Below are 27,338 nucleotides of genomic sequence, written 5' to 3' on the forward strand. Positions count from 1 at the left end.
TTCCCGGGCTGAGACACAGATGTGGGCCCAGTTTACTGCAATCCTGCAGGATTTGGTATTGATTGAATGTCTAGAAAATACAGATTCTTTATTTATCTTATCTTTATTGGCAATCGTGTAGTAGTTTAAATATAGCAATCAACATATGCTAATAACATATCTTGCTACAAAGCTAAGGTATTCACAGTTTTTAATGACACTCATGTGAATCTATACTGATACCAACATTTCTACTAATATTCTCAATATTTGGCCGACCATTCAGGGATAAAAGAGTTGGATTCTCATTTGGAATTCAAGAAATATTGACCCACCAAAATAAAAGACTCATAGATTCGACATAAAAGCCAGATTTTGCCGAGTCTGAATTATTCCAGAGGGTTTAAGATGGGTTATAGGCAAGTTCTTTCACAACTGAAATACAAGTCATGGTGAGTCATTGGACTAATAACTCCGGGAATGCAACAAATGGCCATGCAGGGTCACTGCACCTTTGTTGAGGCACCGCACTCACCACATCAGGGCAAAGAAAATCTCCCCTCTTATCCTCTTACCCGTACTCTTTACCTCTCCTCATCCCCTCTCCTCTGCCTTCTGACCAAATATGGCCAAACTGTTGGCCCGCCTTGTCCAAAGGCCCTTTGATTCCCAGACTAGTTCTCCAAACAGGACCTTTTTTTTCTGCACGGCTAATGTCTCTGGTCCCAAACGAGTGTTGCAGTCGAGGGCCCTGGCAGTGTGACTGGTGCACCTCTTGTGCATCTGCTCGACTTGCACTCAAAAGCGTCTTGTTGCAACAAGTGGACTCAGATCAGATGAGTTTGATTCATTTTCACTCTGCAGTATAATAGTGTGCCTCGCGGGAGAGATAGAACGATAATCAATTGGTGGTATGTGCGATGACAGGTCATTATTCATTCATACTGCAGATCCGTCCTCATTTAGCACTGCAGATAACCGTGTCGACTTATAGAATAGCGTGAGTAACGCTGGCATGAGCAAAGATCTGTTGGCATAAGCAACAATTTTTTTTATTTCAAAAAGAATTATATTGCAACATCCAAATGTTGCAAGAGAAGCAGCACGATTTACCTGAACATGTCTCTTTCTGTGAATTCCCCCTGTAGGAGACCACTGTGAGGTCAATGCCTCATCTGGCCGATGTGTGCCGGGTGTGTGTAAGAACGGCGGCAGGTGTGTGAACCGGCTTGCCGGCGGTTTTATGTGCGAGTGTCCGGCGGGGGAGTACGAGAAGCCGTACTGCGAGATGACCACCCGCAGTTTCCCCGGACAGTCCTTCATCACCTTCCGAGGCCTCAGGCAGAGGTTCCACTTCACCGTCTCCTTCACGTGAGTTCTTTCTTTCCTCAGCGCCTGAATCCTTTGCGATTTGTGTTGTTGTTGGTGTCGTGCCCTGAAGGAAAAAACACACCTGATGTCATTTTTCAAATGTCCGTCTGGAAAAGAATGAAACAAACAAAAACAAATTAAAACGGGTTTCCCAGACAAGGTTAGCAGGAAAACGGCCATTTACATTTCACACTACCAGCAAAGCAAGTCACTAAAGGATCACTGCTGATCGTGACTTCCTGCTTTTGTCACAGTAAAACTCTGCCCTTTATTACCACCTCTTTCTCAGAACACTGATCAGACAGAGAAAAAAACAGGACTTCTGTATCCAGGTTGTGTTGGCAAATTCTAGCAAAATAAGATCCGGCTTTAGCGAATTGCATTGTGCCAAAAAGTCTTTCAAACAGTTTTTGCTTCTTCTTCTTGTCCACCTAGTGTTACTTAATATTGACTAAATTGACGCAGTACCAAATTGTTACTGAGCAGTAAATTCTGTTTCAGTTTAAAAGTACAGGTTTGTTTGTTTGTAACCTTTCTTTAATCTTGTTAATACACTGAGGCAAGCCTCATTTCAGTACAGGTAAAATAGTTGGCAGCTAATGCTAATGATTGCTGGAGAGATTTTGACCCTTTTTGTACATTTGGTGGCAACTAAGATATTAAACTCTTCTTATATTCTAAATTTAACTTGCACATTTACCCCAAAGACGTAACACATTTCGTCCCATTATGAAGTTTATTAATACCTTGGTGATGTTTCATGACTCCTGACATAGACCAAAGAAAATGGTTCAAGCCAACAGAGCGACATGTTTTAGCATTATGTTCAGTAAACAGTCATTTCGAGTAGTGTGGGAGAGATGCACCAATAAACACAGTTCAGCTCAACTCAGCTCAGCCAGGTATAAAGTGTGTCAGTTGGGGCGTGCCGGGACTTGTAGGCACTTTTCCATTGTGTCTCTGCATCTCAGTCTCACACACGCCACAGTTTCCTTGTAAACGCGGCGGGCCCTGAAAACACTTTATTGCGCGACTCTGTTGAAGAGGGAGTGGGGGTCAGGCTGATAAAGTGAGGTTGGAGACACGGCGACGGTGAGAACGCCAGGCGGCGAGGTGAAAACAGGAAAGGCAGCGCGATGAGCTTCCCCTTATCAGTGTTTGGCTGCGGCCGTCCTGGCTTCCTGCCTCGTCGGCCCCGCTGGCATCTGCCGGCTGACTCCTCTGCCCTCACCTTCCCCTACGCAACGCGCACACACACACACACACACACACACACACACACACACACGCACACACGCAAGCTTGCCCACAAGAATGTAATGCAGCGTCCACACTCATGCATCATCTACAGGCTTCCTCTCTGCGGCTCGGCGGCTTCACGCGTCCTGCTTTTCCTTTCCTAGTGGCTTTTCCTCAAGAGCTCTGCCGTCCTTTCTTTCATCACGTTGCCTTCGGCCGCGCGTGTTTTCCTTGGATGGTGCTCAGAAATGTGGCAGGAAACAGCGGAGGAAAACCCACTGGGGAACGCTTGAGGCTTCCTGACCGCCAACACCAGCCCCCCCCTCCCCGACCCAACCCCCACGACGGGCTTTTGCAGCAAATAAATAAGCAAACAAACACGTGTCCTATTTGTCAAGCTGAGATTCAAAGTAGCCTGTAAAATTGCCTCAGCTCATCGTTTGTCTCTTGTTTGTTTCCGTGCAGATTCGCCACCCGGGAGAGAAACGCTCTGCTCCTCTACAACGGCAGGTTCAACGAGAAGCACGACTTCATTGCCGTGGAGGTCCTCGACGAGCAGATTCAGCTGTCCTTCTCTGGCGGTGAGCACGGAGTCCTTGTTGCATGTTGCGTGTTACAACGATCCCGACAAGCGTTTAATGCAAATCGGAAGCTCACCAGCGGTGGCGCTAAGCAGCCTCAACGTGTCACATCGCATTTAGATAAGAGCAGGTTTATGTGTCTGCGTGTGTCAGAGCATGCATGTATCCGAATGGGGAGACTGAACGTACGTGTGTGTGTGTGTGTGTGTGTGTGTGTGTGTATGTGTGTGTGTATGTGTGTGTGTATGTGTGTGTGTATGTGTGTGTGTGTGTGTGTGTGTGTGTGTGTGTGTGTGTGTCGGAGAAATGGGTGTGTTGTTCTGAAAGCAGCTGCTTCCACCAGAGAGCTGAGCTGCCAGACTGATTAATGATAGGACACGCACTGCTCAAGCACAATAAAGACGCACTCACCCCCCCCCCCCCACACACACACACACACACACACACACACACACACACACACACACACACACACACACGGGATAAACTTTGTACATGTACACAAATTATCTTGCGCATAAGGTCAGTGTGTATTTAAACACGCACGGACTTGCAGCCGTACGATAGTGGGTCAAAGGAATGAATGACTTTTTCTCTCGGGAGCAAGCTTTGTTTTAAAAGTGGCTCAAACTTTCCCATGGCACCGTACAGGAGGAGGAATCCAGCTCCGTGTGATCATGACGGGCGACGAGCCAAGTCCTTGTGCTCCTATTTCAACTCTGGAAAAAGATTTAAAAACACCTCTAATTATGAGCAAAGTCCTCCTGGTTGTTATTTTTTTTTTTTTTTTGAAGTTTTGAAGTTTTGGCGCTAATTCTTGTAACTTCATTGTCGGAAGTTGGACTTAGATGTATTTACACATACACACACATGCGCACACATGCGTACACGCACGCTCACACACAGGTAGTTGCCTCGCTGCTCAATGATCTCCTGAGGAGTTTCTTCGTGTCTCAGGCCGCTCCCAACCCCTCAACAAACAGCAGTAATCTCCCTTCCCCGATAAATCAGGTGCCATTGTGCGCCGCAGTCTTCTCGTCGTCGATGCTCAGGAATAATGCCAACGCCTCCCCACAGCACAGGTGATTGATGAGTGGCGTATCGGAGTTCATGTCAAGCTGGGCCATCAAGCATGTTGCATTACACTTGATGTGAAATGCTGTGTGAGGAAAAATGTTTTTTTGGTTTGTTTTGGATGGAAGTTGATGTTGATGGGGTCATGCGGTTCTTTTCACTCGTTAACTACTCAACGACTTACTACTGCCCTCGGCTCGCTCATAAAGGGATAGCTAAGCTTGAAAAATGAAATATTTCAGTAACATTTCTTGAGTTTTGTGGCAGTGAAGGATTAAGTAAGGAACAAACACAGGGCGACACATACATACATACATACATACATACATACATACATATACTGGATTGTATGTGTCTTGGTTTTTGTGCGTATTAGCACAAATGTCATCGTCATCATCATCATCATCACTTGGAGTTATATTTTACATCTTCTTAGCTGTTGGGCAACATTTCAGCGATTCCAAATCTCAGTTTCTGTCCTCCCACCAGCAAAATATTGATTTTCTTTTCTTTTTTTTCCCCCCTCTTTGCCGTCCAGGCGAGACGAAGACCACGGTGTCGCCGTATGTCCCAGGTGGAGTCAGCGATGGCCAGTGGCACTCAGTGGAACTGCATTACTACAACAAGGTAAGTAGCACCAACCGGAACAATCATTGACTTTTCAGAGGCAAAGGCCTCACTTGTTATGACACGCGTATGTAAAATACGACTTTCTTTGAGGCTCTCGGGAGGCCGGTTGACCACGATCTTTGAATCCAGAGATAATTCTCCATGGAGCACGTTTGTTGCTAATCTAGTTTAATTTGTCGGGTGGGTTTGGGCCCCCACCTCAGTCTCTGCAACGATAAGAGAACCCAGGAGAAGCTCAGTTCTGCCTTGGAAGTTCCAAGGGTCGAAAGTGCAACTACATTTTCCTGACCAGCAAGCAAATGGTGTTTTGTTTTTTTTTTTAACATGACATGAAAACACACGCACAATGACTGCAGAGGACTTTGTTCCCAATATTTTCATTCTCATTCCTCTTTCATGAGTCCAGTCTAAAAGAAGATGGATGTCATTTGAGGGAACTGGCAAGTGCATCAAAGCTGGAAGTTATCTCAAAAGTTACAGTCACAGATCGTAGCAGGCATTCATTTCATACAAACCTTTCAAGCCTCTTGGCGATTTTCTTCAGATTATTAAACTAAAAAGGAAACAGGAGAGCGTTGGCCTCTTGATTAGGAGGGTCCTATTCCTTAAATCAGATTTTTCCAACCATGTTTATTTAAACTCTTCCCATTGTGTCACGGGTAATTCTTTGCTTTTTCAATTAAGTTCCTATCAGTCTGGCCTACGTCACGCTGAAATGTTATTTTGCAACCTTGAACAATACAGTACATCACATGATTCATAGGTCCAATGTCATACCCATGACTATTCATTTTTTTGTGATTAAAATTTTTTATTGATTTTTTACTAACACAGATAAGAGCAAGTAATCAAGTGACAAATGTTGATTGTGCAGCAACAAAGAATCAGGCTTCCAATCTTTCAAGTTCGATTAATATTGTTGCCATTTCAATTTGAAGCTTCCCACTCTGTTTATGAGTCTGTTTGACAAGCCTTCCAGTGCAGCTAATCTGGCTAGGTGAACGTGGTCTCTGTTCATGACCTTGCATTGGACAAGCCTTGTTCAAGTTCTCATGACATCTTTATCATGTTTTGTAAGATCCTACTCCACTCCCTGTACCCATGGCAGTTCTTTTCTCTGAAACTCTAGTGAAGCAGCCTTGCGTGATTAACTATGTTATTAAAAAAAGAACCTCTGTGGATCTCTGGAGGCGCGTGCGGGGGACAGCCTTCTGTGTAAAGCCAGCATCAGAAGCTCCATGTGACATCTCCAAGGGCCTGATTTCCAAAAGGAAACTGCCTTAATGTCAATAAAATTTGCAGTGGAAAAAGTAAAAATCAACCTGTTGGCTCTCTGTATTGGCAACGCCCTTCTGGAACATATTGATGGATTTTGCATTTGTCTGATGTTGGTTTGAATGGCCTAAGATGAGCTACGCCAACAGAAACTTAACTGAGCTGTGCTTCCTTCCTGACACTGATCCCTCTCTTCATGCATGTCACCCCGACATCTCCTTTTGTCTCTTTTCGCCTTTCTGACACTGTACACTGAAACGTCAGCAGCCCTAAAGCCAACACTCCCAGCCTCATATATCAGCAACACATGTGTTTCGCCGCCCCGTTGAAAAGAGTAACGTGCCTCTTGGCCTCAGACTGAGCTTAGAGCGCACAACGTCTCACATATCACAGGTTGCTTTTCTTTTTTCTTTTTTTTTTCCCCCTCTACCCCGTCTATCATCTTTGGAGCCTTTATCGTACTTGGAAGGCATTGCTGGGCCAATGTTCTCTTTGAAGATGATGAATCAGCTGACCTTAATGTGCTCTGTTAGCTAAAGGGTCACGTCAGTGTTAAGTCTTCTTTGGTCTATTTTATTCCTTTTTCTGTGGCTTAAATCGCAGTACAGTAGAGTTATTCTTAATATGCCCCCAACCATAAGTGATGTCACTAGCTATGTTTCCATTATCCCTACAATTGCGCAAAACCTAAATTTCGCAATAACTAGTCATGGAAACAATTGAACTTTGAAAAACCTCTCAAATATCAATAAAAGGTTTTTACGCTCTCATTAAGGTGTTTTTTCAGACTAATCAATCAAGGAGGAGGAGACGGAATATTCTTTTTTACCAGTAATCAAAGAGAAAAATATAACAACCATTCTTGACAGCAAACAACATCAAAATGCAGATATATACAGGGAATTAGAATGAGAAATGAGGGGGAAGGTCTTCAAAAAGCTGTGGTCTCGCAGGATGAGATTTTATGAGAATTGCAGCTTGTGTGCTTCACACCATTCAATAGAAATGCCTGCAAATCACAATTAATTTTTTTTTTTTTTAGAAATGCAGCTATTAGAAATATCGCTTTTATTTTGCAAAACACTCTAATGGAAACGCAGCTGCTGTTGTCTTCTCCTTCCCCTTGCCCTTTAATAATAATAAATAATAAAACTTTATTTGTACAGTGCTAAATCACAACCAAAGGCGTCTCAAAGCGCTTTATACAATCAGAGAGAACCAACCGGGCCCCCGGAGCAAGCAAGATGCGACGGTGGCTGGGAAAAACTCCCCTGTGGGAAGAAACCTAGGGCAGAACCAGACTCCAGAGGGCCATCATCTGCCTATGAGTAGTTGGGTGAAATACAATAATAGAGGAGAGACAGAGAAAGAGAGAAAGGAGCAGAGTGAGCCAGGGTGGCAGACAGGACAGAGTGAAGAAGATACACCAACCAGGCATCACAAAATGGATATAGACATAAATAATGGGAAAAGAAATTCAAGGCTGCTGTCCATGTGGAGTGTAAGTGTCCATGCTTTGGAAGGCAAGAGCCTAGCTCGATGGACAATCTGCCGATAGGACAAGTCCACGTCCTAAGCGTGGTGGTGGGATGAAGCGATGACACCAAGACCCCCAGGACAGCACAATCCAGCTCCTGGCGCAGTGGTCATCACCTGCCGGGGACACAGAGACTGTGGCAGTATCATGCATATCGAGCATACTGTACAAAGCATAATGAGAGCTTGGACAGAGTGGATAGAGTAAAATATTGATTGGGTGAGGAGAGTGATAAAGGCTCCGCCTGCACAGAGCAACGGTCCCTGTAACGGGAGCGAAAGATCTCCCTCCACGGCGTAAGCCTACAGCAGCTTAACTGACAGTGGATGGAGTCTAACTATAAGCTTTAAGAAAAAGGAAAGTCTTAAGTCTACTCCTAAATAAACTAACTGTGTCTGCCCCCCTCACCGAGGCTGGAAGATGATTCCAAAATAAAGGTGCCAGAAAACTGAAACACCTACCTCCTGATCTAACTCTAGAAATTTTTGGGATAACTAAAAGACCTGAATCCTCAGAGTGAAGGGCTCTTGGAGGATGATAAAGTTCAATTAGTTCCCTAATATAAGAAGGAGCCTGAACTAACTTTAACTTTAACTTTAACTTTAACTTTAACTTTAACTTTAACTTTAACTTTAACTTTAACTTTAATGCCACTGGAAGTACACAGCAAAGACAGTAAAGACAACGATTTATCATACACCAAGCACAACACCACATAGTTGCTGCCAGATTAAAATATGCCACCATGCTCTGCCATCGTCAATTTAGCTAGCAGGCTAGAGGATGCTAACGATAGGAAGCCTTCTTGTGCGGGCACTTTTCGCACTCACACTCAGTGCTTAGTACAGAAATATGCGATTAGCTTCAATCCTGTCGCACTTAGGTAACGTGGCCCCAGGCTCATACACACGACAGGTGCCGTGACGGGTGCTCAACCCTTTGTTTGTTTGACTGCAAGGTTGCCTAGCGTTTGCAACGACATGAAAAATTGATTCCCACGTCCAAACAGATTTCTTTTTTTTGCGTCTTGGCTCCGGTTCTCTGCTGTTTACTCTTCTGTGTTTTGCTCCATGTTTTTCGGCCGGTTTTGCGGCTAGATATCAAGCACACAGAAACATGTCATGTCAGTGTCGCGACTGCGCCCGAGTCCGTAAGGCGGGGATGGCGTGCGTTCCACCCCCGTCAGTCTTAATTAAGACAGTTATTTGCAATCGGGTGACACATTCCGTTGAATTTGCCCCGAGGGCCCGGCGCCGAAAACTGACACAAGGTCAGCTTTCTTTCTTTTTTTTTTCCCCAGCGCGTTGAGTGATCAGAAGTCAGATTGACTGGTGGTAATTTAATCCCACATTAGTTGCTGGAGGGATTCCGGGTGGGGGGAATGTCTATGGCAAAAAAGTGGCGGTGTTCTCATAATAGATGGGACGCGTTGACATGCGAAGCCAGGGATGTGAACGAAGACACATGTCGTCTTTGCGTGGAAGACACACGCACACACACAAACACACATTTGTCTACGGGCCACATTGTTTGCATAGCCCTGGAAAACCAGAGGGAAGATCACAGTGTAATTCCTCTTCCAAACTCTAATCTAGATTTATGTCACACAGGCACACAGGCATGCACACACACACACACACACACACACACACACACACACACACACACACACACACACTCACACACACACACACATATTATTCCTATTTTGAACCAAAGGGGCTTTTGTCCTTAGCAAGCGACAGATCAGGATGTTCAATATCCAGCTGCACCTGCTAAAATCAACCGTAGATTTGAAATATTTGTCACCGAGCGGTGATTAATGACAGGATTGCACAACACACTCTTTGGAGGCGATTACGCGGTTGATCTGTTTGCTGAATAACAGCCAGGTGTCATCGGGGGGAAAAATGTTTTGAAAATTAAACTGATTTTCAGAATTCTCTCATAAGATAATAATCCATTACATTTGTTTAGTATAAATGTCATCAAATAAATGCTGCGAGTCTGCATAGAATTCTAACAAATCCCCCCCCCCCTCCCACACACACACACACACACACACACACACACGCCTATCTTTCAATGGTCCCAACGGCACAGTGACACAATCCACATATGTGTATGTGGATTTATTGTGTCAGGTAATGAGTAGCGTGACATTGTGCGGGGTCTTAAGGGTGCCCCAATCCACCCGCCCCAAACCACCCACCCTTAACCCCACGTTTGACAAGGCTGTTGTTGCTCTCCGTCAGAGAAACAGGGAGCATCTGCTGAATAACAGGGTCCAAAGGTCGGGGGAGGGTCGGCATGACAACAGACATGGACTTGCCATTGTTGTAATGATCTGGGTCGGTTTGAAGGGCTGCGTGTTTGCCTCTTGGGGTTCAGTTTGGGAGGTAGGGGGGCCTTGGTGTGTGTGTGTGTGTGTGTGTGTGTGTGTGTGTGTGTGTGTGTGTGTGTGTGTGTGTGTGTGTGTGTGTGTGTGTGTGTGTGTGTGTGTGTGTGTGTGTGATAAGTGTCTGTATGTTTACCCTGTTTTTAGAGCTGTGACACTCAACTGTGTTAGCAGGGAAAGCTTAAATAGAACAGGAAACACACACACATACGTACGTAGTTGAGCTGCTGGAAGCTTTGTTTTGGGTTTTGATGTACACGAGGCACCAGGAAATGATGCCACTTGTTGCAGGAAATGATGTCATTCAACAGGACAGCGGGCAGGATATCTGCCAGACCACCTGCCACCTGTTATGACAGAGAAAATGGCTTAATGAACTGTACTGCCTCCAACCACTAGGAGTGTGCATGTTTCTTTGACCGTACATGTTGCCAACAGCTGTAATAGAGGCCTCGACTGCAGGTCTCATCTGTATACTTGCGCTGGTTTTACAGAGCTGCTTCTAACCGAGCAAAGGCTGGATTTTAGATATGCTAATAGCATTACGGTGGCTAACATGGGCCTTGATATTTCCAGCCATGGTGTGCATGCGGCATTCCCAGACGGGTTTTGCTCGGTTTATCTCAACTCTGCACCATGAGTTCACTGTTTGCGTCTCTGCGCCCACTTGGCTGGATTCCAATCACTCTTTCTCCCTCTTTATCAGATAAATACCACTTGGAAACGTACCTTCATAAAGTCTGCACAATTTATCTCTTAATTTAGCCGGACATATTCCCATCCGCACCCTGAGCCACTTCTAGCATACGGTGCTATCTAGCGTGTTATTGGTAGGGGAGAGGTATTAATGTAAAAATACTTTGTGTTACTTTAAAGCAGCTGCATAACTGATTGTCATTCTCTTGCAAGCTCATTGTCAGGAGCTGCATTTCTATTACCCCAGAATTACGCAAAACCTAAATATTGCAAATAAGAACTGGTAATGGAAAAGCCTGAACTTCAAAAAGCCTCTCAAATATGGCTAAAAGGTTTTCTTTTATGAAGTGGTTTTTCAGACGTATCGATATAAAGGTATATCGCAAATGTTTCATGGACACACTTTTTTTTGCATTTACACATTACCGGATGTGTTGTATGGGGTCACATGACCAGTTCACTTCAAGTGAAAATGGTGCGTCGTGTTTGGACGGAATATTTAAAATATTTAATTTTTCACAAGTAATCAAAGAGGAAAATATAACAAGCATCCTTGACAGCAAACAAACGTAAACAAACAAAAGCAAACGTAATTTTCGTGAATCTTGCTGGATGAGCTTTAACAAGAATTACGAGAATTTTCGCGGGACGAGATTTTACGAAAATGACGGCTTATGCGCTTCACACCATCCAATGGAAACGCCTGCAAATCGCAATTTTACTTTGTTGAAATTTTAGAAAAAAATCACTGTATACTCACAATTTGGAGGCAACAATACAAAAAAGCTCTATATTTGCTTTGTGGTTTTGTGGTCCAGTACGTCATGGCCTGTCTTGTGTCTTCTAGTAGATTTGCTGTTGCATCTCCTCTCACGTGGTACACTGTGCACCTACAGATTTTTAATTGCATATACCTGTGCTGTCTTTGTAGTCGTCTACTCTGCCTCTTGTTAATGCTCTGGGTTTTTATTGTGTTTCCACGACAAAATGATACGAAGTCAAGGTGCAGATGCACCAAAAGAAAAGCAGACAGCCGCTCATAAAATAACCTGAACGCTGCTAAGTGGTTCCGGAGATATTTCGTCGTCTGTCTCTTTGTGTTGCCGTTTTTACAGCTGGGTTTTTACAGCTCGGCTGGGACCAGCGTTTACCTTCTTTAGGGTTTAAAGGTCAGAAGCGGCACAATAACACACATGCTGCGGACAAAAAAAAGTGTTGTTACAAGGGAGCATCTCTGACTCGAGCGCAGGTCGGTTTATTTTCTCTGCTAAAGTGCCTTTTTTGGTAAAGGTGAAGCGGTGAATTTAAGAGGTGAAGCTCCGACTGACTCTGTGACTCCGCATTCCCTGGCAGGGTGTGTTGTTCTTCTCGAGCGTGTGTGTTCACAAACACAAGGGCCCTCCCTCCTCCCCCCCCCATCAGTTAGACCTCAAACAGCTCAGCTCATCGCCACAAATTCACACAAACAATTTAAATATGGGGACCCAACCCAGAAACCAAACAGCATGTCATCACCCAGCGCTGTTTGCTACAAGTGCAAGGTCTTGTGCACTTTAGAACTGTCGCTCATGCCTCGGGGGTGGAGTCCTCCCTGGGATTTTCCTGCTATAAATTGCTTGTAATGGCGTGCCCCCACCCTGCCACATCGCGCCGGCATACGATCGTCAGGAAATCAAGTTGCCCTTTGGGTGTCATTTGCAGTGAGTACATTATGACTTTAAATCTCAGGAGCATATAACTACCGTTCAAAAGTTTGGGGTCACTGACTCATTTCTGCATTGGACTCCATTGTAACCAGCTTCATTTAAAAAAAAAAAAATCTACCGGAATGCTCTAAGAACATTACTAGCGCACAACAATCTGTCAGGATGTGCTGAACACATTATGAGATGGCTTTGACAGGTGTCGCCCTGAATCTGTAATTGAATGTGATTTTAGAGAATGAATATCAAGTGTGCAATATGCGGACATCATTACAGAAGTTGAATGCTTTAAAATAGATCAGAAATTTAAACCATATTAAAACAAAGCTTTTTTTCATGTTCATGTTTAGTTGTGTGGGCTAAACACATATTGGTTTATCTTTTAGGCTTTTTAAAACAGCCAACTTTTCACTTTCCAACTGTTCACACAGATTTTTGCACACTTCAAATTCTCATTTTTAATTTCGAAATTGTTTTCATTCAACACAAAAATGTTCCCATACTTGTTCAGCACATCTTGACTGATTTTTGTGCACTCATGATGATCGCGGAACATTCAAGCTCAATATTTCATAAAACTGGTTATAATGAGGCGTCCAATGCAGAGCAAAAGTTTTGAACAATCTTTTGAACGGTAGTGTACATTAGAATCCGCATGATGCTGCAAGTGCGGCAGCTGAGATGACGTGAGCTCAGAATTCGCCCGAGGCGTGCCTGCCAACGTGGCGAGATACACACACACACATTGGCTTGCTTGTGAGGCTAACGCGGTGTGTCTCTCTCTCCACGGTGTCTTCCTCCCAGGGAGAAGGCGGGAGTCTGGTTGACTCCAGTGGGGTTCTGCGGCTCCCGCTCTATACTGCCTGGCTGGAGCTCAATCAGAAGGAGGTAATGCCTCACCTCTAGCTCTAGTGCCCCCTCCCCCCCACTGGTTGTGGTGTCTTTCCTCCTGTCCTCGGGGACCTGGTTTAAGTCTCTTAGTCTGGACCAAAAGCCTGGTTACACTTCTGCGCGGCAGCCTCGTCGGTCGATTCATTGCGTTGATGCTGTGCATTGATATGCACTGTCAAATTTTCCTTACAAGCGTTCAAGCTGAATTGTGTCTTCTGCAGTACGACACTACGATAGGATGGCATGGAATTGCCCATCGTAGAATTGGAGCCCAATTAGTCTTGGGAATTGGGGACGCTATCATGGAATTGACCGTGACTGAAATTCTTTTTTTTTTTGTGGACAGATGGAAATGTTTAAATGGGTAAAACAGTCTTTCCGTGTTTTGCTCGTGTGTGGGAGTAACTCAACTTCACACGTTCCCTTCCCCAAGTCAGGGGACCACGTTTAAGTGACAGCTCTAAAATGAGTTGGCGAAAATTGGCTTTGGCCCCGTTCCATTTCCAGTCAGGAGGTTTGCCAGGTGTGGGCTAGCTTACGGCGGAGGTCCAATGCAGCTTTGATGCAGATGCATAAATCAGCGACTCGATTGCACCAGCTCACCTCAGATATTTCCAAGTGCGCAAGAATTCCAGCAGTGGGGTGTGGTCTTGCTCCGGTTTGGTCCAAAATGAAGTGTGTCCAGGTGTTGGTGGGTGAAAGTTTTTGGCTGCAGTAGTAACAAACGGCCTTTTCCATCTGTGGTCCTTGTGAACTTCTTCTCTCACTTCTCTGGCGTGGTTGTGGGCTATTGAAGTGGTCTCGTTCATACTTTAAGGCATGATTTTGCTGGGTAAGGAGTTATTTTCCTTGTGCTTTTTATCCAGTTGACCTCTTAGGTCAACACTCTTTCTCCTTTGTCATTTTTGTATCTTCTTTCACTTCTACCATTGTCTTCATCTGCCTCTCCGTCCAACTGTCGCGGCTCTGATCTGTCAAAAGATGAGCCAATAATGTATGAGCTTTTACAAGGTGCCTTGTCAGTCGCAGTGTACTTCCGCTATTGAGGTTTCGGGTAGAAGAAACATGTCTGAGCTCTGGCGGCTGGACAGACGTGAAGGTAGGCTGCCACTGAGCAATTACCGTGTATGTCTTGGCAGCAGCCAGGCGAGCTACAGCAGAGATGCTGTCTGGGTGAGTTCATAACGCTGAAATCATTGAAGAAGGTTTTTTTTTTTTCTTTTATTGGCACCGACAGCAGTTTGTCTTCAAGTAGACAGTTATTACTGTCACCTTAGTGATTGAAAAGGGAAATAATTACGTATTATACATTTGTGTTTGTTCATTTTATTTTGCAATGAATTTCTGCAGCCTTCACCCTATGACAGTTGGGATTGGCTCCAGCAGACCTCTGTGAACCTGAGCTCAGGAAGAAGCCGGTATTGAAAATGTATGGATGGATGGATGGATTTCTGCAGACATTGGTTAGCACACAGAGCCATTCAGATCCATCCGTAATAATTCTTCCCATTAGAAATGTTGGCAGTTGTTTGCTAATGCATTGGCATAAGTAACTTCTGTTCAATCGATCAAAACAGCACCTTGGCCTCGTCCAGCAAGTCAGTGACGACCCGCGTTCAGGGACGGGAGCAATCTTTACTGCGTACAGGCATCAACCTCTTTCCATTCGCACAATATCGTTACTTCCTGGTTTAAGATAGCCTTTGTAGTGGATTGTCCACCTTGAAGAGGTAGTACTGTCAAACTAGTAAAGATGACCCTTTCTAAATGGGTTCTTATCCAGATGGATACATGAAATAAATCCAACAGAATCGAGTCGTGTGTATCTTAAGGTGTAAGAAGCAAGTTCAGGTACGTTTGGCCACACCTCCGATGTGGATGTGAGAGCTCCAATGGAGCAGTGAGTCAGCCGTCAGCAGGAAGAGCAGATGTGTAAAGCGTCTCATCTCCCCGGGACCAGGATAAATCTGTTGGCCCCTGTCAGTCGGGACCGCCTTCCCCCATAACTCACCGTACATCTTTGCTGCTATGACTAATTCTCTTCACTTCCTCTCATCTCCACATACCCTCCTTCCTCCGCTCTGATTTGAGGGAGTGTCTGTGCATGTGTTTGTGTGTGTCACAAAAGGAAGAAAATTTACACACTTCAACTAGCGTGACGTAAACCTGTCTCGTAAGTGTCGAGAGACCTCAGCAGCGGGATCTTGGGTGAGGAAGGGGAAGTGTAAAATCATTACCTCTCAATCTGATTCTGGCCTCTGTGCCTCATCTCCCCCTCGTCAGGTTCATTTTACTGTGGTTGTACATTAACTGCTCATTGAAGTCTTGAATCTTTTTTTTTTTCTCAAACGCAGTCAAAGCTGCTGCCTTTTTCCCCCCTGCCAGCCATCTTTTCAGTGCGGGACTTGAAATTTTTTTATACACTAGATAATATATGTATACATACATATATGTATGTATATATACATATACATATATATATATATATATAATTTTTTTTATTTTTTTATTTTTTTTTAAATATTGTTTTATAAGTAATTCAGAGTGACAGATAAAATAAACTGGACTAACCTGAACTGACATCCATCCATCGCTGCTATTCTGCAATGGTGTTGTTCACACCAGACTTAAAGCAGGGTGCACCTCCGCGGCCAGCTCGCACCAGCTCGGCGTCTGGTCTATTTTGTGCGCAAGCCGCGAGCAAAAAGCCAGAGGACAATGAAGAATTTTTGAGCGCTGATGGAACATAAACGCCTTTGCTTCAATACGTGATATACTCCGTAACTGGCGCAATATTATGACGTAGTGCACGTAACACTCACGTCATCCCGTGCTTTAGGTAAAAGGTGTGATGTTGACGCCGGTCTACCTTTCCCACTGCAAGCCAATCAGAGCGGAGCCGATTGGAGGCGATTTCAACCCCGCTTGCAAGGTTGTTTGACGCATTTCGACGCAAGTCGGTGAGCCTTTCCCACTGCCACCAAATGCCAATTCATAGCGGGTCTACATTAGATTTTTTGGCCAGTGGGAAAGGGGCTGAAGTCAACTCCACAACAGCAGCACGGAGACATGCTTTACTTTTCTTCTTTTTCTCAGTAAATCTCCTCAACGTCGATGCAGATGAAAGGAATCCAACCAAAGCCTCAATTGACATGAGATTCAGGAGGAAGTGTGGGAAATTTTAGTTGAGAGCCGACTATCCATTGAATGTCTGTTTGTGTCGCGTCACAATATCAGGTGTTTAGGTTCAGAGACAATAGAGAATGGGGAAGTGCTTCATGTTCACGCACGCGTTGTCAAATAAAAACACGCAGGGAGCTAATCAGGGGCTGCTTCTCACTCCAAGTCCAAGACACAATGCCCTTTCCTCAAAGCGAGTCCAAGCTAAATAAAAGGCAGCCGGCCCCCTTTTCCTTTATTGTCCAGGCAGACGGCAGGGGCGCCCTTGTCTGCGACTTTGCGAAACCACTTCCTGTCCGACCAACACACACACCAAACCCAGAAATTCCTGGGCTGGTGAAGTCTCTCGGTCCGCCTTCCATCACACACACACAGACACACACACACGTGAGTTCTGGCCATTAGCTGCCACTTCTGATGGTGTGTTTAAGCTGCTCCCTTGACAAGTTGTCAAAGTGCGTTCAGCATGTAACACAATTAGCGAAGCAAAGGCCGCCATCCCGCCTGCGGGTGTCAGCTCACCTTTCATGGCTGTGACGGGAAACCCGGCACGGTGTGTGTGTGTGTGTGTGCGTGTGTGTGTGTGTGTGTGTGTGTGTGTGTGTGTGTGTGTGTGTGTGTGTGTGTGTGTGTGTGTTGTTGGTGTGAGCAGGGGATTTGAGGAAAGAAGTTAGTGTGTCCCCGTTGCTCCGTCCACTCGCGCCCCTCTGCCCTCGACCCCCTTTGTCGCTCGCTGCCTGGATCAAGTGCGTTCCCATGGCGCCCGACACCCTAGAGTGAGGGGAATCTTCAGCGGTCCTGAGAGGGACGGAGGGTAAGCGGGGGGCCCCTCGAAGTGAAGGGCAAGTGCACTTTAAAGGTGAGGGTTCAGACAGAAGCCTGAAACAACATACAGCAGCGGTGGTGGCGGTTACAGGGTAGCACAGTTACTCTGCTGACTGAATGACCAGGCAGCATTCATGATCCCATTTTAAATCCTGTATCAGACCTTTCATGATAAAATTACGCAAAAAACAAAAAAAAAGACAGAGGCTTCCGGTCTGTCTTGTTGAAGATGACGGAGCCCTGATCGAACTCGTAGCCAGAGTTCAGCAGCACAGTGGCCTCAATGGAGGCATCGCCGAAGCTGGGTGGCTTGTGGCCGATCTCCTTGCAGTTGAGGATGATGAGGATGAGTCTTTTCGCAGGAAAACACTCGGGGCCAGATCCACAAAGCGATTGCCCGGCTTTTGCGCCAGAAAATCTGTGTAAATAGCGCCAAAAACGGTGATTCCGGTCCACAGAGGGGACGCAAACGTGAAAATGGTACTGGTAGCGCCGCATTTTACCGCTGCTCGCCCTTCTTTGAGGATCTACCCCTCAGTGCCCTCTATACTTCTTTTTTTTTTTTTTTTTTTTTTTTTTTTTTTTTTTTTATCACAGCTATTTTTTTAATTTTTGTCATATACTGGGTGTAGTCGTTAAAAGATCAAGCATCCTTTGAGCATAATGCTTAGTATTTATGCAGGAATCCTGTTCACGTTGCAGAATGGCCCTCCACTATCTTGTCATTATTATTCCAAAAGAAACTCAAAACTTAGGGTAAGTCGGTGACAAACAGAGTGGCAGGTCGGTGTTATCCGAGCGAACAATTCTTCTCAATGTACACTTTGACAGCAGCTCTGTGGGATCTACCCGCAGCACTACATCTCTGCATTGGCCTGCTCGACACCAGCCTTATGTAATAATAATAATATTAAAACAAACAAAACAAAAAAAAAAAACAACCTGCTTGCCATGACTGGGACTTTCCTGGAGGGATGATGGCTGCCTCAGGCACTTTTTTTTTTTTTTTTTTTTTTTTTTTTCCCTTGTCCGGTCCGGCCATAATGACAAGCAGAAGTGTCTCTGAATGTCTATGATGGCTGACAGATTTTATTCTCAGAGGTAGATCTTGAGAGTGTGAGCCACGTGGGTGGTTTCAGGAGCTACCTCTTCAGTGGTTTTATTATAATGTTCTTGGTGACATTCTGGCCATGACCGGACTGAGGGGGATAGATAGGGAGGTGAGTAGAGAGGGGAAATGAGTGTGTGTGTGTGTGGGGGGGGGGGGGGGGGGATGATGAGATGATGAGAGGGATAGAGAGAGAGGAGTAGAGGAGGCAACTGGCAACAATATACAATTGTGTTAAAAGAGAACAAAACAGATCGTAAATATGCATAGCTAATTGTCAGATAGTGCATATATACCCATACAAACATACATGCGAGTTCATTCAGTGATGTTAATAATAATAGCGATGATAATAATAGCAACGTTAATAGTAATAATAATAATAATAATAGTAATAATAATAATAATAATAATAATAATAATAATAATAATAATGTTGATAGTAATAATAACGATGATAATAATCTACTCATGGATCAATAAGACAATAAGCTATGCAATAGTGTACAACAGTGTACCCGCGCTTGTGAATATTTGTGTGTGTGTGTACGTGTGTGCGGGTGTGTGTGTATATTTGCATGTGTGTATACTTGTGTGTATGTGCATGTTTGCATCTGTGTATACGTGTGTGTGTGTGTGTGTGTGTGTGTGTGTGTGTGTGTGTGTGTGTGTATGGATGTGGTAGTGTGTGTATGGATGTGGTGGTGTGTGTACCTGAATGTGGGGGTGGGTGTGTTTAAGTACGTCACTGGAAGTAGGCTGCCAATTAGTGCGGTCTCCGAGGCCGCAACCACCCCACGCCAGCGACGAGCCGGTGGGGGGGGCCCCGGACACGGCATACCCGCCGCAAAGCCGGCCAGGAAGAGGCCCGGAGCAGCAGGCCCCCGGGCCGGAGGGCACCCGCCCCACGAGGAGCCAGGGCAGGATGACAGGGAGGCAGATACCCCAAGGAGAAGGGACACCACCCAGGGCGGACAGGCAGCAGAGCCCGGCCCCCGGACGGGGGCCCCCCAGGGCAAGCGAGACCAGACTCATCCCCATGACAGGACCCAGCCCCTTCACCCACCGGGAGGATCGGTACCCAGGGCAGGCCCGGGCACCCAGAGGCCCCCCCCCTACGGACCCAGTATGGCGCATCAACCGGCCCCCTCCACCCCCCACACCCCCCAGCCACCCCCACCGCCCCGGGACCCCCCGGCACCAGGGGACAGCCCCCCCCCGGCCCCCGGGGCCACAGCCGTACCCCCGCCCCCAACGCCGGCAAAGCGGGCCCCCGAGCGAGAGTCCCCCCTGGTTCCCCCTGTGTCCTGTAAAAGAAGAAGATAAATAATTAAAAAAAAAGATAAAATTAAATACTCAATCCGTGGGCCCCCGCCCACCATTGTCAGACCCCCGTGTCTCAGGTCGTCGCCGCCCACCCGCCCCCGAGCGGCGCAAGGGGACCACCCGGGCAGCGGCCCGGTCCCGGGATTGGGGGAAGGGGGACCCCGCCACAAGTGGCAAGGTCCCCATAAGCCCAGCCGGTCTCGCACCTCGGGGGCACCGGACTGCACAGGGCCCATCCAGGGTGGGAAAGATGTCGGGTCCAGCCCCCACTAGCAGGCCGACCCCACTGTGTGTAGGAGTGTCAGTGTGTGTATATGTGCACTTGCTGGTGTGTTGGACTATAGTGCGTTTAAAATGGAGGGGTGGTAAGGCCCTGGGGCAACCACACTGCTGCTGAGCAGGGCGGCGGCCGCAGTGCACGAACCCCCCCCCCAGGCCCTAAGTGTCTATAATGTTATTAAAATTGGAGAGGGTCTCGGATGGAGCGGTGGCCGGCCGATGGAGACCCTCATCCAAAGCCCTAGTGATAATGTCAGTGGGTCGTTGGCTGCGTGGGGGCCAGGTCCTCGCCAACGAGGGTGCAGTCGGTGCCCCATGCAAGGGCGAGGAGACCGCACCGGGGGGAGGCCCACCAGGGACCCGGTCGCTGCCCAAATCGAGTCCCCCGCGGTGCCCGGCCAGAAGGCAAATCCCCAAAACAGAAGGAAAAATAAATATATAAATAAGTAAATAAAAATAAAAATAAAAATAAAATAAAATAAAATAAAATAAAATAAAATAAAATAAAATAAATAAATAAATACACCCATTATGTGACCAGGGGGGACTCCCGGTTAGGACGCCCCCTCAGCGACATCGGGGCCGGGGACACCACAGGGATCCAGGAGCCAAAGGGGGGCCACCCCCCACCGCCCAAGGGCCCCGGGGCAGCGGCAGCGACCAGGGAGACGGAGGGCGAAGGTGGGGCAGAAGGCGCCACCCGGGCACACAGGAGCGGTAGCCGCCGGCCGCGCAGCCCCACCCCAGGCATGTGACCCCACCGTGTACGATCCAGCGCCAGTTCCCAGACACAGGGACGGACCAGTCCCTCCACCAACAGGAGGGCCCCCGGCCCAGAGCCAGGGACCGCCGCCCACCCACCCCAGCCGCCGCCCCCCACCCCGTGGCACCCCCCCCCCCAACCACCAGGCCCAGCCCCCCGCGTGGAAGACATCCCCCGCCGGGGCACCCAACCCCCGACCCCCCACCAACCCGCAAGGCAGCCCAGCACCCCACGCCCAGCACCCCCCCCCCCCCAGACCGCACCCAGCCCGCGGCAGCACGACCACGGCCGCCCACATCAACCAGCAGCCTCAGCTATTGATTGTTTATTGCTTAGTTATAGGATGAAGCAGACATTCCTACCAAGGAGGTGTGGTCTAACAGTAAGTTCCTATATTGTGCAATGTGCAGGTGTTGCTTTGTTTTCCAGTTTATGAGGATTGTTTTCTTAGCGATAGCTAAGGAGGTGATCAGCATGCGAGATTCTGCCTTATCTGAGGTGATATCACTAAGGTCTCCTAAGAGACAAAAAGAAGGAGTGGCTGTGATGGTGTAACCGACCTGTGCTGATAGATCATTGCATACTATGTGCCAGAATTTATTTACTGGTGGGCAATGCCATACAGCGTGTAAGTAATTATCTGGAACATTAACTGTGCAGTGTGAGCAGGTTTGAGTGGCGGTCATGCCCATCTGAAACATCCGCTGTCCAGTGTAGTGGATCCTGTGGAGTACTTTAAAATGTATTAATTGTAGATTAGGTTGTTTTATCAGTGAAAAGGTGTTCAGGCAGATTGTTCTCCAGAAATTAGAGTGGGGCTGGAGAGACAGGTCTCTTTCCCACTTAGCAATGGGGATAGAAATAGTGCGATCTGTGTTTGTAAGGATTTTATATATCTTGGAAAGTAGTTTGGGAGGTGAGAAATTAAGGACCGACTGTACAGCCGGAGAGACCTCCATGTGTGTGTGTTCAAGTTTGAGTTTATTCTTAATTATGGACTTAATTTGCATGTATTCTAAGTAACAACTACTGTTAATTCCAAACTGTGTCACAAGCTCTTGAAATGGTCTAAAATTATTATTCTCTCTTATGTGTTTTACGTGAGTTATACCTTTATCTGCCCAATGTGTGAAGTTAAGTGCTTTTTTATTTTGTAGTAAATCAGGATTGTTCCAGATGGGCATACGACCGCACGGGAGAAGGGAAGAACCTGTGATTTTCAGAAATTCCATCCAAGCCGTCAGAGAGTGACTTATATTAACGCTTTTCATGCAGCTGTGGTGTTTTGGTGTGCTGATAAATGGCAAGTCTGCTAACTGAATATCACCACAATAGGCTTGTTCTATGACATGCCAGGATACATCATGTGGGCTAGGGTTGAACCACTTATGAATATACTTTATTCTGTTTGCAATATAGTAGTAATAAAAGTTTGGCAATTCTAGTCCCCCAGCATCTTTCGCTTTTTGAAGCGTCTTCAGACTGATACGGGGTGGTTTGTTTTTCCATAGAAATATTGTGACGTTTGAGTTCAGGGTTTTAAACCACTGAGCAGGAGGTTGATAGGGAATCATTGAGAAAAGGTAGTTTAGTTTAGGTAAAACCATCATTTTTACCGTTGCAACTTTCTCTAAAAGAGATATGGGTAAGTTTCTCCATCGAATTAGATCATTTTCTATTTTCTTTAATAGCGGGATGAAATTGAGTTGTATTAAGTCTGATAGGTTGGGAGAGAAGTTGATACCTAAGTATCGTATGTTACCGGCTTGCAATGGTGCTAGAGTGGTTCGTTTAAATTTACAATTAAGCGGTAGCACCGTGGATTTTGCCCAATTTATTGAATAGTCTGAAATACAAGAGAAATTGTCAATAAGGCTGATAACTTCAGTAAGTGAGGATTGTGTATTTTGAAGAAATAACAATACGTCATCGGCATATAAGCTTATTTTATGGTCAGATGTTGAAGTTTGGACTCCTTTGATATTATCATTTTGCCGAATTGCAGCTGCCAGAGGTTCTATGAACATTGCAAATAGTGAAGGGGAGAGAGGACAGCCCTGTCTGGTTCCTCGTTGCAGATTAAACCTTTGAGAGGTCTGGCTGTTTGTTCTGACTGAGGCGCACGGAGAGCTGTATAATGTTCGTATCCAGGATATAAATGAATTCCCGAAACCAAATTTTTGTAGTGTTGAGAATAAGAAACTCCAATTGACCCTGTCAAATGCTTTTTCTGCATCTAGCGAAACAATTGTTGTTTGTAGATTGTTGGCGTTAGTATAGTCTATCAGATTGATAAATCTACGTACGTTGGAGGTTGAATCTCTACCTTTAATAAACCCTGTTTGGTCAGGATGAATTATATATGGAGTAATTTTTTCTAGTCGTCTAGCTATTGCTTTACAAATAATTTTAAGATCGGTATTGATTAATGATATTGGTCGGTAGCTAGTCGGAAGCGATGGGTCTTTGTCCGGTTTGAGTATGAGGCTAATGTTAGCGGAATTCATGTTTGATGGGAGAAGTCCAGTATTTAGGATCTCTCTAGCCATTCTATTATAGGTCGGACCAATAGTAGGCCAAAGTGCCTTATAAAATTCTACTGGGAAGCCATCAGGTCCTGGGGCTTTATTTACTGGCATTTGTGCCAAGGCTTCTTCAAATTCCTCCTGAGTGAGATCTGCGTCCATTGTAGTAGCCTGTTCCTGATTTAATTTAGGGAGCACAATACTATTAAGGAAGTTATCTATTGAGGCTTCTGAAGGATTATTATCGGAGGAATATAATTTTTTGTAGAAATCTCTGAAGCATTGGTTAATTTCTTCTGGGTTATGGGTTAGTTTGCCATCCAGGTTTTTGATGGAGGAGATTGTTGCTTTTTCTCTGTTTGACTTTAGCTGGCTCGCTAAGAATTTGCTAGAGTTATTATTGCATTCAAAGTTATCAAGGCGTAATCTTTGCATTTGGAACTTGGTTTTTTTATCTGTCAGTTTGGCTAATTCCGTTTTTAGTTTGCATAGCTCTTTCCATACGTCTTCTTCCTGTTGGATGGCATATGAAGATTCTAATGTTTTAATATTATTAACTAATTCAGACTCCAGAGCTAATTCTTTTTTTTTTTTGTGGCATGAATAAGATATTATTTTGCCCCGCATTACTGCTTTAGCGGTTTCCCATAGAACATGTACAGGAGTTTCATGCAAGTCGTTAATTTGTAGGAATATTGTCCACTCCTTATTAAAGTATTTTATAAAATCTGAGTCTATGAGTAATGACGTGTTCAGCCTCCAATTCCAGATCGGTGCTCTAGGTGCCTTTGTAGAGACGGAGATAGAGGCAGGTGCATGATCACTAATAGTGATGGAGTGGATCCGGGCTTCCCGGATATCTGCCAAGAGTGAGTTGCTGGTGATAAAGTAGTCCAAGCGTGAGTATGAGTGGTGAACAGAAGAGAAAAAGGTGTACTCTCTGTGAGTTGGGTGGTTTGAACGCCAAGGGTCTGATAAACCAAAATCACTCATATACTGTTTTAATGTGTCTGCAGCTAATGAGTGTCGTTGGCTAGCTGAGGTGTTGGATCTATCAATATCAGAGTTTAACACTAGGTTGAAGTCACCCCCTACTATGAGTGTTGTGTTTACATGTGCAGAGAGTGATAAGAAAAAGGCATGGTAGAAAGAGGGATCATCCACGTTTGGGCCATAAACACTAGCAATACAGTAATCTTTATTGTCAATGTTAGTGTTGATTATTATATATCTTCCATTAGGGTCAGATATTGTACTATTTATAATGAAATTAAGTCTCTTATTGATCAAGATAGCCACACCTCTCTGCTTCGAGTTGTAACTCGCCGAGTAGATGTTTGGAAAAAGGGTCGATTTTAGATTATGTGCTGTAGTGTTTGTTAAGTGAGTTTCCTGTAGTAGGGCCCTCTATACTTCTTGCTGTCAGATGTCAGCGCTCCTCTGGGCGTGGATGTACTAGCGCATCCTTGGCCCAGGATGTTGCTCTATGCCAGTGTTTCCCAACCTTTTTTGAGCCACGGCACGTATTTTACATTAGAAAAATCACACGGCACCTCACCAAATAAATATGTCAAAAAACATATTTAATGAAAGAGAATTAAACTTTTATCTCAATTTAATGACTGTGTGAAATCTGGCCTTGTTTGATTGAACACAAAGGTGACATTCTTGCAAGAACTGAGGAAAGACACGCACAAAGATCTCCTTCAACTGCTCTTTTGCTCTGCTCTGCGCATTTAAGTTTACTTGGAACCATGGCACTGCTGGACAGCTTTTCCCCGCACACCAGGCATAATGGAATCGGCTCAGTTGGTTCCCCAGTAAAAGTGGATCCAAATGCAATATAACTTTCATTGTATTGTCTTGAGCTGGGCTTTTTTACTTTCTCCTGACCACTACTCATACTTGGGCCTTCATCTGGGTCAAAATGTTCTTCTGGACCAGAGGGTCCTGATTGAGTACTTTTTCTTTTTAAATATGTATTTATCGTATCACTGTCGCTGTCTCCTGCATCAACATCACATCTTTTACCTGCCACACGCGATGACTTTGAGCGCGACTTGCATTAAGTCGTAATATCGCACCAGTCGTGGCGTATATCACGTACAGAAGCAAAGATGTCCAATTAAGTTCCATCAGCGCTTGAAATTGTTGTCTCAGGACCGTCTGTGGCACAAGCAGTCCTTGATATCACAGTGCCGAGACATAAACAGGAAAAAGAGGTTTATGTCCCTAATGCATTCCGGGAGTTGTCTATATCTCCCATCGTGAAACACTGAATGAAGTTAGAAAAAGAATGTTGGGTTACTTAATGTAATCCCTGGTTCTTTGATAACAGAGTGAGGTGTTTTGCCAACATGTCCCTCCTTGCATGGACACGGTAAGAAAACTGTTGAGAATGCTTGGAAGGTGGTGGGTCGGCTGTGGTAGTGGGTGGGGCCGGGCCGGTCCTCATGTACAGTTCGACCTGTGTGTCATGCACAGACGTTGTGTCATCGGAGCTTCCAGAACTGGTCATGTGAGAGCGATTCCCACAGTGAAACACCTCACCCTGTTATCAAAGAACACACATTACATTAAGTAACCCAATGTTATTTTGCCCTTTTTTGTTTAATACATATTCCATATGTGTTCATTCATACTTTTGATGCCTTGAGTAACAATCTGCAATGTAAATAGTCATGAAAATGACAGAAAAAACATTAAATCAGAAGTATGCGTCCAGACTTTTGACTGGTAGTGTAGCTTCAGCTTCCTTCTGAAGTGATGCTGGACCATCTCCATGTTTAAACGTGGTCTCAGAGGATGGGGGTGTTTTCACAAAACCGGATGTCTGTGTTTTTTATGAAATCACAAATGATTGATTTTTGAGAACACGTGTTAACAAATATCAGGAAAAAGTAGAGCTGACAGAGGAAGTAAAGTATAGGTTGTTTCCCTTTAAACCGTGACCTTCCAACAAACGGCAAATCATTTTCTCCCAACCTTTTTTGGAACCTTTGCAAGGTTTAATTTGATTTGATTTGATTTGATTTGATTTGATAAACCTTTATTCGTCCCACGACGGGGAAATTTAGGTGTTACAACAGCAAAGAAGATATGGCAAACAAGAATAAAGTGAACAGAGCATATAAAAATAACCTAAAATAGTGCAAAACAGTATAAAGTAAAGAAGTAAATAAACAAGAGCCTATAAAAATAGAAATAAATGAACAAGAGCCTATAAAAATTGAAATACTAAGTGAAAATTAATTTGATCTTCTTTTGAGTGTCTGTGGCTCAACATGAGCAGGCGCATGTCGGTGCTGCTCAGAGTTGTGACTGGCCGGTCGCCATTGGCTCGGGTTCTATATTTACGCGTCCAAGACTATTTTGACAATGAACCATGTTGTTGTTTTTCTTCTTTTTGTGGTTAAGGTTTTTGTTTGTTTGTTTGTTTGTTTGTTTTGCAAACTTCTTGGGACCGACTGAGGAAACATATCGTTTGTAGACATCAATGTCAGAAACGTCTGATTTTGTTGAAGTGCTTCTCCATAAAGGTGTTAATCGGTGTAAAACACAATGATTTACCGTTGTGTTTTTATTTGAACCTGATACCTCGATAGATTTGTCAAAGCAAATCCTTGCTTACAGTTGACCCATAGTGCTTTGCGGCTCTTTTCCGATTCGACAGATCTGTCTGCATGCTGCCTTTTACGATTTCACGGGTAAAACTACCTACGTTTGGCCTCAAATAAAAAAAGGAAAAGGAAAACAATGGAGGGGCCATCCAAACATGTGCCACGGGTTTTGCTGCTGCGCCACTCTGCCTTCCTGTTTGCCTTTGTGGAAAGTGCAAAAGTTTTTTTGTGTTTGAATCAATGGAAACAGTGACAAACTCCCAGAGGGATTGGTCATATGTCCGGACTGGAGCCCGCCTAAACCAAAAGAAGACGCGGCTGTTGCTCAATCGTCCACC

At 45.2% G+C, this 27,338-nt stretch overlaps 2 protein-coding genes across 6 annotated transcripts in view; one reads left to right on the top strand and one right to left on the bottom strand.

Annotated features, from left to right (window-relative positions):
• rpap3 (RNA polymerase II associated protein 3) overlaps window positions 1-27,338 on the bottom strand; it is a 196,419-nt gene that overhangs the window by 64,321 nt on the left and 104,760 nt on the right. The gene's annotated exons all lie outside the window — the stretch shown is intronic.
• The window catches only part of celsr1a (cadherin EGF LAG seven-pass G-type receptor 1a), a 92,568-nt gene that overhangs the window by 32,395 nt on the left and 32,835 nt on the right, over window positions 1-27,338 (top strand). For 3 of the 5 annotated variants that reach the window (XM_076051732.1, XM_076051731.1, XM_076051730.1), the window contains exons 4-7: window positions 1,128-1,350; window positions 3,055-3,170; window positions 4,783-4,871; window positions 13,288-13,371. In XM_076051732.1, the coding sequence (XP_075907847.1) occupies window positions 1,128-1,350; window positions 3,055-3,170; window positions 4,783-4,871; window positions 13,288-13,371 (512 nt within the window). The remainder of the gene's footprint in view (window positions 1-1,127; window positions 1,351-3,054; window positions 3,171-4,782; window positions 4,872-13,287; window positions 13,372-27,338) is intronic. The other 2 variants (XM_076051733.1, XM_076051734.1) reach the window with 1 other exon arrangement.

This window comes from Nelusetta ayraudi, unplaced genomic scaffold, assembly GCF_046127955.1.
Source record: "Nelusetta ayraudi isolate G7.1 ecotype Tasmania unplaced genomic scaffold, CSIRO-AGI_Nayr_v1 ptg000135l, whole genome shotgun sequence".
Classification (NCBI taxonomy): Eukaryota; Metazoa; Chordata; class Actinopteri; order Tetraodontiformes; family Monacanthidae; genus Nelusetta; species Nelusetta ayraudi.